Source organism: Homalodisca vitripennis, chromosome 4, assembly GCF_021130785.1.
Source record: "Homalodisca vitripennis isolate AUS2020 chromosome 4, UT_GWSS_2.1, whole genome shotgun sequence".
In the NCBI taxonomy this organism is placed as follows: Eukaryota; Metazoa; Arthropoda; class Insecta; order Hemiptera; family Cicadellidae; genus Homalodisca; species Homalodisca vitripennis.
This window is the reverse complement of record NC_060210.1, coordinates 181,229,604-181,243,428: the sequence shown is the minus strand read 5'-3', so window position 1 is coordinate 181,243,428 and position 13,825 is coordinate 181,229,604. Positions and strand designations below refer to the sequence as shown.

Here is a 13,825-nt window from a genome sequence, read left to right as displayed (position 1 = left end):
AAGACATTACGCGTTTGAATGAGATATTGTTCAATGACATTAGTAAAGGTAATAGAGTAAATCTAAATTAAATTGATGACGAATTTGACACTGACGGATGAGGATAACGGATGATGATCCAGGTGTTAATGGACTTTCAATGCAAAGTAAAACTCCCCTAGAATGTTGGAGACATTTTTTACAGAGGCGATGCTTCTGTCAATTGTTAGGTTCACAAACAAGAATATTGAGAGTATTCGGAATAGGTTTTGCACGAGTCCGTGATGCAAAGCCCACAGACATGATTGAATTGAAAGCATGTGTTGGCCTCCTCTATCTTCTTGGAGTTAACCATTCTAACAGTCAAAATTTAGAGGAAGTTTAGGCCACAGATGGCTCTAGTATAGAAAAGTTTAAAATGACCATGAGTCTGAGACGCTTCAAGTTCTTGATCCGGTGTCTTAGATTTGATGACCTGACCACAAGACCTGTCCGCAAACAAAGTGACAACTTAGCAGCAATAAGGAAGATATTTTCAGATTTTTTAAGCAACTGCAAAAGATCATATTCATTAGGTGAAAATGTTACCCTTGATGAAAAGTTGAGGCTTTCAGGGGTCGATGTAAATTTAAACAATACATTCCATCAAACCTGCTAAGTATGGAATAAAGATTTTTGCTTTGTGCGATACTAGACCTTTTGCACTAACAATCTCGAAATTTACCCTGCAAAATTAACCCCAGATATCGTAAAAAGACTCAGAACCAATTTATGTAAGTGGTAGAAATGTGATGGCGGATAATTGGTTTAGTTCTGTAGACTTAGTAGATTATCTTATGTTGGTACATTGAAGAAAAATAGAATAAGCATTCCTGAAGAGTTGAAAAACATCAAAAATAGACCAGTTAGTATTTTGTTTTGTTTTAGTATTTTAGAGATAACAGCTCTACTATGGTATCTTATGTTCCGAAACCAAAAAAAAATTTTCTATTGATTTCCTCACTACACCATGATGACAAAGTGAATGAAGATAGAGGTAAGCCAGAAGTTATAATGCATTACAATAAAACTAAATCTGGTGTAGATTGCGTAGACAAGCTTTGTTCAACCTACAATGGAGCACGAAACACAAGACGATGGCCGATGGTTGTGTTTTATTCCATGTTGAATGTTGCTGGTATAAATGCCTTAGTAGTGTCTTTTGAAAATGGAGTAGAAACTAAATGTAGAAGATTTTTCCTGAGAAAGCTTAGTAAAAATTTAATTGATGAACATCTCCAAAGAAGATTTAAATCAACAATTAGAGGAGGGCTTTCTCAGAATCTTCAGCAAGAGATTCAAGACAGCCTCTGCAGAGCCAGAGCCATCAGAAATGAGACCAAACCAACTAGAAAAGCGTAAAAGGTGTGAGCTGTGCAAAACTGAGTAAAAGTGACGCAAAGTATATGTGCTATCATTGTATGAACTCGATATGTTTGGAACATGCAGAAACATATTATTGCAAGGAGTGTGCTCTAAAAATGACAAGTGTACAGGATGAAGAAGACATATCTGACGAGTAAATATTTTAATACTGTGTGAGGCTACAATGTGAGACTTTAATTTGACTAAAATTATACCTCTAATAACTTTTTTAATAATTTACTTTTATTGTAATATAAGGCAATTTGTACACAAATTGTGTTTTATTTCAATCCAATTCTTTTTTTTTAATTATATAGACAATATAATACTTGTTTGGAATATAAATTATTGTAAACTGTATAATGTAATTGTAAACACATACAATACTAGTATACGATAATATTGTATTGTTTTATTACTATACGATAATAGTAAATTATCGTATAGTAATAAAAAATACATATAATACCAGGTGTAGCCAACATAGTACCTAACAGATACAGTGCGACCGTTGCCGTCAGATTTTTTTTCTTTCAAAATGTGGTGCGTTTATAAATATATATTTTTAAATTTAGCCATGTGTATTTTATAAGAACCAAACACCGGTATATGAAGGTAAGGAGTTATAGTTTTGCTATTGATATTTTACATAAGCATACATTACTGCATAATACCATAAAAGCTGTTTGGAGAAAAATGTATCTGCCAGATACAGTGCTACCAGTAACGTCATTTTTTAGGTGCGACCGCTGCAGGGTTAAAATCAGTATCTATGGCATGTAGTTAGTTTTGCAAACCATTATTTAAAACATTTAATTTTTAACACTGATGTAATTAAGTAAGTTTTGATAGTTTATTGTGGTTGGCATCTTCTCGTCAGAATACACAAGCCGCCAGGCTGCCAAGGTAATACCACCTTGAGCATCAATCCAGTGTCAACCCAAGCACTCTCTTATGCGCACTCACAGCCATCATAATCAACCATCATAATGCACCAGTATATATATATGCATTGGTCTGATTTATAAAATTCAGTTCATTTTAGTACAAATCTGTTTTCCTATTTACGCTGTGGTGTCGTTATATTGCTTACACAATTACATTTTTGAAATATTTCGGTCTCACTGAGGTGTGCTATTAAGTCAACAGATGTTAAACTGAGACTTCAAAAAATGAGCATTCGTATGTAGAGGTGAGTTGAAAGGGTGGATATTTATCACAATTAGCTGAGCTTAACCAACCAACTGTGACAATACCACAGACTGCTTGCTAGCTTTTCTACAATGTTACACTATCTTCTTTGTTGAAGTTATCTTTCTTGATTTTTCTCTTATTATCCCTGTGTAATAGTAGGGAATTTTTACAGTTACAGTACTTTTTTTACAATTCCGTACTATTAAATACTAATAAAAATTGTTCATTCCATTATGTAAATATTAATTACATGACAGAATTATGTTATAAAGTATTGTAATATAAATTTTAAAAAGTTACAGAGGCAACAGGTTTAGTTCGAAAGAATAATACCACTCATTTATACTTTGTTAAAAAATTACTATTCAATAAATAATGTTATTATTACATTATATACAGATAAAATATGGACAACGTATTTACTAACATGAAGATAGAGATGAAACAAAATTGTGTGCCCATATAAAAACATAAAAATATTTCAGTGAAACAGGATCACAGCTTTTACTACATTGTGGATATAGTTCTAGTAATAATGTCACAAACAAATTTCCTCTAAAAATTCTTTAAATTTGATAAAATTTTAATCTGCATTACCAAAATTTTCTTTTGAAATTTATCAATTGGTGTGAGCACACTATCATCATATAATTAAGTTAAGTAAAAGCATTACAGTATTAACAAGCCTTATTGTAGTTACAATAGTATAAATTTACAGCATTTTAGAGTATGTTTAATGTTTTTCATGAATAAAACAGCCTGCTTATATCAATTATATAATTTACTTTATATTCTAAGCTATACTTTACACACTAATACATTATTTATACTTTACATTCAAAATGCTTTCTATAAAAAGACTTCGGCTTTAGATAACATAGTAAAACATGGTAAAATATTGCCTACAATATACTACATACAATAAATATTCAGAAACAATGTTGTTATACTATAAATCGTAACAAGCATTGATTGAATAAAATTGTTATTAACACAACTTGATAAAGTACAACACGTACACATAATAAAATTATACATTACAATTAATCTAGAATTAGTCAGCTACGTATGATGACAATCTATTCATCTGTTAAAAATCACACATGCATAAAATACAGTTTTATTGTTTAATCATCTTTAAGTTAAAACTAGTTTATGTCCTAATTTTCTATTTTATTATTTATCAAATAATCAACCAATCCAAATGAAATTAAATGCTCACAGACATGACGTAATCGTCTCATGTATGTGCTACCAAGCATTGGTTTCAAATACAGATCTTCTTCAACGTTCACACTATCTAGATCCAGAATGTTTTCACTATAAGATGAATTGTCATTTAATATTAAAGGCAAGTAAGAAACCACAACAGTCAAAGCCCAAGGAAGAAAGTGCTTCAACTCTTTTTTCAGGTCTTCTAAAGTGTATGTTATTAAACAATCTAGCTCAGTTAAAAATTTATTCAAATTCTCAATGTAAATTTTAAACAATTTCATGAGATCTACATCACTATTAGGACTTGTCATTACGAAGTGCCAGAGATCTATTGCTGGAGATCCAAATCTTCTTAATCGGAAATCCATTATTTTACAGTCTGCAACATTTCCATCTTCGTAAATAAATAAAATATTATTGGTCCAAAAGTCTCCTTGATTTAAGACAGTAAACTTTCTTCTCTGTTTGAATATGTCTACTATAGTTTGTACAAGGGAATCTCTGTGGCTATGGATGGCCGATGAGAGAGATTCCAGCCCATCGCAATATTTGATCATATCAGCAACAGCAGTCAACTGTGATCTGTAAGTGAGAGATAGTTTAGTTTCCCCTATGAATGCATCATTATATACAGGTTCACTTCCATTACGTTCAACTAGTTCAGGGTTTTCACTATGAAGAACAATAGTCGCAGCGTGAAACCAGGCAAGTGTCTCTATTGCTTGTTTGCAGTGAGGATAGTCCAGTTGTTTGATGCGATTGCATATTACATAACCTGATCCTATTATATCTTCCATCATCAAGATATTATCTAATTTGGACAAATGAACCTTGGGACCAAACTTTCGTTTAAATATATCATCAATCTGAGGAAAAATATACCTGTAAAAATTAAATTGATTTTTGTCTAACTTGTCACTATCCAACATGTTTTTAAAATAATGGCCATCTATTAGAGGTCCTTTCATTGTCATTGACTTTGACGTTGTACTTTCTTCAGTGTTATTGTCCAATTCAACCTCAACACTATTCAGTATGCTGGAACTGTCATTTTCAGACTCAACAGTTGGTTCCTCTTTGTCATGTTCAGTATGAATATTATGCAGGTTTTTATTATCCTCTACAATAACAGACCTTGTTAATTCTTCATTAACAACTGGCTCTACTTTGTCATTTTTTACATTAACATCGTCCAGGTTAATTTTATCCACTAAGACAGCCAACTGTAATAATTCTTCATCAGCAACTGGCTCTATATTGTCATTTTTTACATGAACATCGTCCAGGTTCATTTTATCAACTAAGACAACTGACTGTAATAATTCTTCATTAACAACTGGCTCCACTAAGAGGAATGGCTCAACTCCGTCATTTTTTACTTGAACATCATTCAGATTCATGTCACCCTGTAAGAGATCCGACTGTAATAATTCTTCATCAACAACTGGCTCCACTAAAAGGAATGGTTCAACTCCGTCATCTTCTACTTGACCATTGTTCAGGTTTATGTTACCCTGCAAGAGAGCCGATTGTAATAATTCTTCATCAACAACTGGCTCCACTAACATGGACGACTCAACTCCGTCATTTTTTACTTGAACATCATTCAGGTTTATGTTACCCTGTAAGAGAGCCGACTGTAATAATTCTTCATCAACAACTGGCTCCACTAAGAAGAACGGCTCAACTCCATCATTTTTTACTTGAACATCATACAGGTCCTTGGTATCCTCTGAGAGAGCCGACTGTAATAATTCTTCATTAACCCAGTTTGGTTGGTTTTGCTCCATTGTTCCTGGAAAATAAAAGGATGTAAATAATATTTATATTAGAAATGTAGCTCGAAAAGTGTTTGATGTAAATATACAATAATAAACCTTTTAACACTTTCTACATATTTTATTGTACAATGTAGCCTACATTTCGAATTCAATGAATTCATCATTAAATACTTGTAGGTTAAGGTAAATTAAGTAAATAAATTTAAACCAAATTGTCATATGTTTTTAACTACCTTGGTGGTTAAATTTTTGTATTTAATGTTTTATGTGATCAATTTATATGGTTTAAAAGTCTATTGAATATACTTTTTGTAAACCTTTTTCATTTAATAGTACATTAGGATTAATTTTGGCACCTTTGTAAATTTCAAAATATTCTAAAGTTGACTTTATTTTGCACGTGTGTAAAATTTCAAGATTGTTTTCAATGTTTGTTTATATATGGCCAGTGTTATTTAAATGGTCAGCATATTTTGAATTTAATGATGTCTTCAATGCTTTTATATGTTCATTAAATCTAATTTTGAAGGATCTGCCGGTTTTTTTCCAATATTGTGGTTTTGATAATATTTGCAATTTAATTGTATACTCCATTATTGTTAAATTTTGAATTTTGCTTTTGGTTTGTTGAATTACTTTTGTTTTTGATTATTAGGTTAGAAGTTTTTAAAACCAATTGATGTATTTATAAAATGATGTAATTATAAAATGATTTCATTTACCTTAATCTACAAGTACCTGATGATGAATTCATTGAATTCGAAATGACTTTATACAATAAAACATATAAAAAATGTTAAAAAGTTTATTATTGTATATTAATATTTATATTTATAAGCTTTTAATTTATACACTCTCAGGAAAATGTTCTGTTTTTTTACTGGGTTGTTAATTATCAAATATTTTTGAAAATAGATTCTCTCTCATACTAAAATTACCTTTCTATGAACCAATTGTTCTGTTTATAAATTGAATGCCCAATGAATGTGATGTATTTGAATTTAAAAAGAGAAGGTGTGGATTAAGGAGGGGATAACCCTTGTCTCGTAATCTTGTGACATTGCGAGAGGGTGGCCACCCTACTGAGAATAAGCAAGGAGTCTTGTTGTAGAACTGGGAAAATCTATAAAACCTATAAATCTATAAATCTATTGACCAGCTTTTTGAATCGGAAGTTGGATTATAATACATGATCCCATATATTATATTATACGCCTAGTGATCCGTTTAAACTATAAATGAAGATCAAAGCAGTGCGGATGATGATAATACCAAATTGTTTACAGAGTGTTTTGGGAGGGCATGGTTGCTACAGTTTGTGGTGTGATTGGTGATGTATTCACGAATCCTGCCTGATATCTGTTAAACTGTGACATCTGTAGATACATTATACATTGTATTAATCTAAGGTTGCCTCCTCTATTGTAGTTGAGATTATATTGTATAGTCACACCCCTCTGTCACATCACTTCATGACGTTTATGAGTACTTGACTATAATCTAATGAACAAGCTGTGACCTGAACCACAGTCTTTCTTGTTATACATTTATTGCTACTAATGAAGTACATTAACATTTGTTGTGGTGACGATGCTGTTAAGTCCACAGCCATTGATAATTTATTGATTATAGTTTATAAAATTAAATTTACAACATCTACAGTTAGGTCTGCTTTAAGTATTTTTTGTTGTTGACATTTTGCCTTTCTACTACAAATCAATCTTTTCCTCCTGAAATTGTGCTCAAAATGGTTTCAAAACAATTTAATAATATGAAAAATTTAATATTCAGACATTGATGCTATTTTGTTGTTAATTTTATGTCTTGATTGATTGATAGAACTATAAAAGTAATTTAATTAATTTCTTTTGATAAACTTATAATTATAAACATAACGTACTTAATGAGTTTTTAATTTTATTAGTGTACGCTTGAGTGTATTAATGCAAAGTATTATTAAATAATTTAAATATCCTATACTCCCTTACTGAGGATTTATAAATTGGAAGTCTGTGCTGGCGTAATAGATGACAAAAATAGTTCATGTTGCCTTTAAATGACTTATTTTCCCACATAATGTTAACGTTATTTACCTACATATATAGCTGCAATCTCTTAAGATTTTTATGGTAAACTTTCGATGTTGGTAGTTGGTATGGCCTAATTGTAGCAGAGAACTTAAAATTGAACTTTCATTTTTGTAACTACACAATAATTGATTTATATTTATTTTAAAACATATTTATTAAATGTAAAAAAAATTTGTATGAATAACTAAAGTATAGAGCATATTGTTATTAAAAAAATAGTATTTAACCGAGTTTTGCAATGTCTATGCCTATGTTCTTGTAATGCCAATGTGTCTGCTAGTTCTATGCATGGACATCCGCTGTTCAACATGGCAGTAGACAGACAGATGACCACTAAGTTTTAGTTTATGTTGTAGACTATTTTATGTAGTCGTATGTAAATATATTATATTTTTTATTGTGAATATAGATTTGATTTGTTTTTAATGTTGGTTGGTGTTTGTACTCATATTATATTCTATATTTTCAGTAAATTTAATATATTCTGATTATGAAAGTCTATTTTATCATCTGTCACTTATAAGTAGGAAATACAGGATACAACTTCGTAGTTGATATATATAAACAAATTTCTATATTTCATTCATAGTTCCATAGTTCATATTTAATTTTTTTTATTGTACCTAACCGATTTTGTGTACCGGTTAAAAACGTCTTGAACCATGAGTTGTTGCACTGTAGGGCTTTACTCTGCACTGCAGGTCTGCCATCTGCTCGATAGTAACGCTGTTTTGTTCTAAGTATTTGCACATGCTAGAATGCCTTGGCCTACATAAAAGTTTTACAAGGACATTTCATAAGAGATCCCATTCAATACTATTAACACTATATTATTGCTACCATTACTTTTACAAATATTCGTTGATGCCAATGATGCCATTGACTGCTAGAAGCATTCCATTTTTAAGTGTACCTTTCTTATTCTATACAAGTTTCTAGCAGACTTATAAGGTTTGTGCTCATGTATTTGACATTAGGAGCTCTAATCTTATCGCTTTTTGCGCTGTAGAGATAGAAAACAAAAATGGTTGTTATCACACTGTTGAAAAGCTTTTAATGTTTACAGTAGTTTAATTGCAGTCATATAAGATCTTTAAGCTATTTTGGAAGAGTAATAATTGAATAAAGAAAGGATTAAATTTAATCATAAATACATGCACAGTATACGTATTAAAGTAACCAAAAATAAACTAATAAAGTTTCTGAAATTACAAATTTATCTCTATAAATTGTCCATAAATGTTGTAAATCCATAAATTGTCCATAAATCATCCATAAATGTCTACATTTCAAAATTTTCTCTGGAGAATACCTCTTGAGCCTCCACTTGATTGTGGAATGTTTCACACAGTCCAAACCCCCCAGTATGCCAAACCTCCCCCTCCCCCCCCAATGGCATCCTTAATCCTCAGTATTACTGTCTGAGGATACCAAAACAAATCTCGGTACATTTTATACAAAGATAAAAAAGAACCTTTCACGAGTATTACATCAGCGGACAAGTCAAAGCCAAACTGATTGTCAGGCTATATTGGCATTAGCGATGTTTCCATGCAAACGCTGAAATATTGTTATGTCTTGACAAATAAATTTGTTATTCTGTAAACTTTTCTATACCTAGTACTGTATATGTAGGAATTGATTCATTCTATAGTAATAAATAACAAACACCGGAGCTCGCTATTGTCGCTGAACATGTACGTATGTGCGTGATGCCATTGTTCATTTTTTTAGATATCAATACCCACCAGAAGCAGGTTTTTACTGGAAATCCATTTTATCCTAAATAGGTTTTTTTCCACAACTTTGGATAATATCTAGGTACTAAAAGCTAGAGTATGCCACACTACGTGTCATAACACGCTTCACTGAAGTTGCATGATAAATGTCAAATCAATAGCTAATTTCAATTTCAAGATATCCTATGGACAAATTCAAAAGGACAATCACAAAAAAACTAGTTAACCTGAAAATTTTACACATCATTGAACTCATTCTTGTAAAAATTAAGTTTAATGCAAAATTTAAAGTTGCCCTCTCCCCCTCCCTCATGTTTAGTGAAAATAGGAAATATTATATATAATCTGTTTACATAACTCAGATCAATAGAATTATTCATATTTAAAAAGTTTATATTCACTATTTAATATATTTTATTCCAGAATACAACTTGTTTAAACACAAAAGTCAAATAATTAAACATTCTTGATAATTGTATCTTATTAAGGTGATTGGGTTAGCGTAAGCGAATCTAAATGTTTGTCTGTCTGCACGATGTTTTGAAAATGAACTGATGAATAGATTCTACGAAAATGAAAGTGGCCAGAGGGGGAGACGGCTGCCGTCGTGGGCAGCCCTCATTCTGCCGGGCTGACGACCCTTGTTCCCAAATTTCCCATCGCCCTTAGTGCCATTGTAGCTTTGGTGGAGTGATTGTCTAGTGGTGAGCACACGTTGTGTTTGTAATCCTATTCGAGTTTTGCCTGCTTCCGACCAACAGTCTTTTTCAAGACTTAACTCTTATGTTACGTACAATGTCTGAAAATGGTAAAAACGTGTTTTAATACCGGGTTAAACTTTTATATTAGTATTCTATCTATACGAATTCTCTTATATGAAAGATACTGTGTTCAATAAGCACAGTTGTATTTAGCGCTATATCTAAATCGAAACCACCAAAGCTATCCAAAATACCTCGTGCGGTTCTAAGTTTCGGACATATTTTGAATGATAACATTATAACTAACACATTATTGTGATAATAAAGAGTTTTATTTTAATATTGTAATGTAATATAGTAGTTATATAAAGGTCGGATGTCGTATTTTATCAACAAGCTATTGTCGCCGATGAGCCGGTGGTGTGAAGACCACTCTTTGTGGCGGTCATAGCATTCAAACTGACAACACCGCCCCCACCCCTCCGCGGACCCTGTCATATCAGGCTATAAATATCACGATACTGTATATTGCTCATGGAACTGATAAGTTATCTATACTTATCTGGGTTTACAACTAACCCATATTATTTTTTCCACCATTTAAATGAAGGAAATACACCAGATTTTAAATGTTTAATCTTTAATCATGTACATCTTAATGTTAAAAAGCTAATAATATAAAAAACTTTTAGTTATATATATAAAATTGAAAAAACTATTGATCTGATTTTGAAAGTAGACTTATGTGATGATTAAAGAGCGTTTGTGGATAGCCTACTTGGTTAGAACCATTCAGTCTGAATGCTTTCGTAGGTGTTCTGTTTAATGGTGGGTGTCAATACCACCATTAATTAATTAATGGTGGTATTAATGGCGTTTCTTTATTAATTAATTATAAAGAAACGCAGTAAGTATTTTTGGTTTTATTACCGGTACCCAAAATAAGTAGTATTGCATATCTACGAAATGTTAATATTCACGCATTGTGATAAACATGTGTTTAATAAAACAATAAAATGGGTATTTAATATATTATATTTCATACAATTACAAAAAACAGCGACTGACTAAAACTATACACTAATCTCTATATAACAATATCTAACAATAATCCAATATTTTTACTATATTTTTTATACACATTTAAAAGTTTATAGTTTGGCGATTTCGATAATATAAACTGTTGCTGCAGAGAGTTATACATTTAGAATGATTCAACTGTTTATTTCAACAAAAAATATAAACTATTTTAATTTAATTAGATTTCTTAGGGAAATGTCTACTCGGCTAGAAGAAGACATTTCTCTGAACCCATTAGAAAGTGTATCGGCTGAATTTTCTGTATTTTCTTTTTTAATTCGTATTTTGGGAGGGGAGTTTATAAAATTAAAACTAAATTTTATAAAGCTGTAACTATCATGAAAACAAAACAAATAGGTACAAATGTATACAAAAGTAAAAAAATATTCCTAAAAATATATCAGATGGCAAATAACAGGAAATAAACCTTTACGATTCAACAAACAATGATTCAGTAATATAAAGTCATATGACATTTTTTAAATTCATGTTAGGCTTATTTACTTTATATTCTTCTTAAGAGGGGGTGGAAGTTAAAACTCGAGATAAATCACATTTGTATCTCCTTTACTGTATCTCTTACTGTTGTGTTGCTCTAGGGGCGGTTATTACATATCTCTTACTGTTGTGTTGCTCTAGTGGCGGTTATTATTACATATCTCTTACTGTTGTGTTGCTCTAGTGGCGGTTATTACATATCTCTTACTGTTGTGTTGCTCTAGGGGCGGTTATTACATATCTCTTACTGTTGTGTTGCTCTAGGGGCGGTTATTACATATCTCTTACTGTTGTGTTGCTCTAGGGGCGGTTATTACATATCTCTTACTGTTGTGTTGCTCTAGGGGCGGTTATTACATATCTCTTACTGTTGTGTTGCTCTAGGGGCGGTTATTACATATCTCTTACTGTTGTGTTGCTCTAGGGGCGGTTATTACATATCTCTTACTGTTGTGTTGCTCTAGTGGCGGTTATTACATATCCCTTACTGTTGTGTTGCTCTAGTGGCGATTATTACAGTACTTCCCTAATTGGAATAAGATAGGTGTCACTTTCTTATCAGGATTTTTAAATTACACTATTTGTAATATCGTAATATTTTTGACCTTTATACAATTAGCCTCCTTAATATTTTATATCAACGACACAAGTTTCGACATTTGTATTTTATGTAGAAAATACAACCACATGCATCCCCCTCAGGAAGTAGGCCTAATGAACAGGTTATATAAAGAGTCTAATCTCTCTTAATTTATACAATTCCTGAATATTTTATGACGTTATATTGGCAATACGTAAATGATCTAAAGATCTGAAGAGTTAGATAAACTTTCCGCAAGATACTTAAAAGGAAAATTACAAATTTATAATCCGTACCTGAAGAGACAGTGTGCTGCTGACTGGTGGAGACGTTAAACCAAGTCGGCCGTCCTCCTCATGTCAGGTCCTGTTCTTATTGTTGCGACAGCTGATGTTTGGCAGTATACTAATATTTACAGCCCTACGATAGGCTACATACAATTTAAGTATTAAGGTTTTTTTTATTTGAACATTGTCGTTACTGAGCAATGTACAGTGTTTTTCATTACAAATTATGTATTCCACGTTCAAAATTTCTAAATCTACTCTTACGCACCATATCTCAATAGCATTGACCACGTAACACCAAACAAATAATTTTCAATATCACTTTATCAAAAAACATAATGGTTAAATATATTGAACCAGAGTTTAAATGCAATAATATGTATTGTTGTATTAATCCTTTAATTGATTTGAAGTTGCAAGCGTTTAATTAAGTTATGTAACACTTTAAAACAACTATAACGAGCATTTAAAAGTTTAATACCGTAAATCTAATAATATTATGAAACTTTTTAAAGAATAATAAAAACTGCTAAATATCAGTTCACAAATTTTGACATTATATTAAAACATAAACGTCGGTCCGTGAATAATGTAGATGTGGGATTTAACTTATGTAATACACCATTAAATACGTAAACAATGACAATTTTGCCGTGCATTACAATCGTTAAAAGACCATATCTAAATTATTTATTGATAAAACTTTATGATTTAGTTATAAACATTTTTCAATTACACTTTTAATCATTTTTACAAAGTTTCATAATCTGATTAGTTTTTTTTCGGTATGAACTTTTAAATATTTCAACCGCTGCCATATTGAAACTGTTATCATATTATTATACAAATGTTTCTATTCATTTTGAGACTACAAGAAAAATTATTTTACCACATTTGAGTTTCTTATCTCTACTGGTTTCTGAAATAAAAATAAAAACAAAACCACATAGGCCTACATACACACGGTAAACGAAAAGAGATAGACCTTTGGTTGAATTTAGTTCTTAGCGCTTCTTATTTTATGGAAAAATACCTAAATTTTTTGTAGAGAGTTTTGTTATATCTTGTAAAATATGTACTATTTAATTTAGAACGGTGTTTGATATTTGTTGAGGAGAGAATGTTTACTAAACAAGGATATTGTGCCTTGCTCTCCACCTCCCTAGGTAACTGTAATCTGTTACCTTGTGTAGCAGAGTTGCTGGAATCTGCAACTTCTCAGCTACTTATCAGAAAATCAAGTCTAAATTTATATACATTTGAGGTTTAAGTTCAGT

The 13,825-nt window shown here is 31.2% G+C and overlaps 1 protein-coding gene across 1 annotated transcript; it reads right to left on the bottom strand.

Moving 5' to 3' along the window:
* Window positions 1-2,916: 2,916 nt before the first annotated feature.
* LOC124360720 lies at window positions 2,917-12,679 on the bottom strand. Its single transcript, XM_046814558.1, has 2 exons — window positions 12,558-12,679; window positions 2,917-5,587 (listed from the first exon to the last, which is right to left on the bottom strand). The coding sequence occupies exon 2, from the start codon at window positions 5,580-5,582 to the stop codon at window positions 3,738-3,740; it is 1,845 nt and encodes a 614-aa protein (XP_046670514.1). The 5' UTR covers window positions 5,583-5,587; window positions 12,558-12,679; the 3' UTR covers window positions 2,917-3,737.
* Between the last annotated feature and the right edge of the window lie 1,146 nt (window positions 12,680-13,825).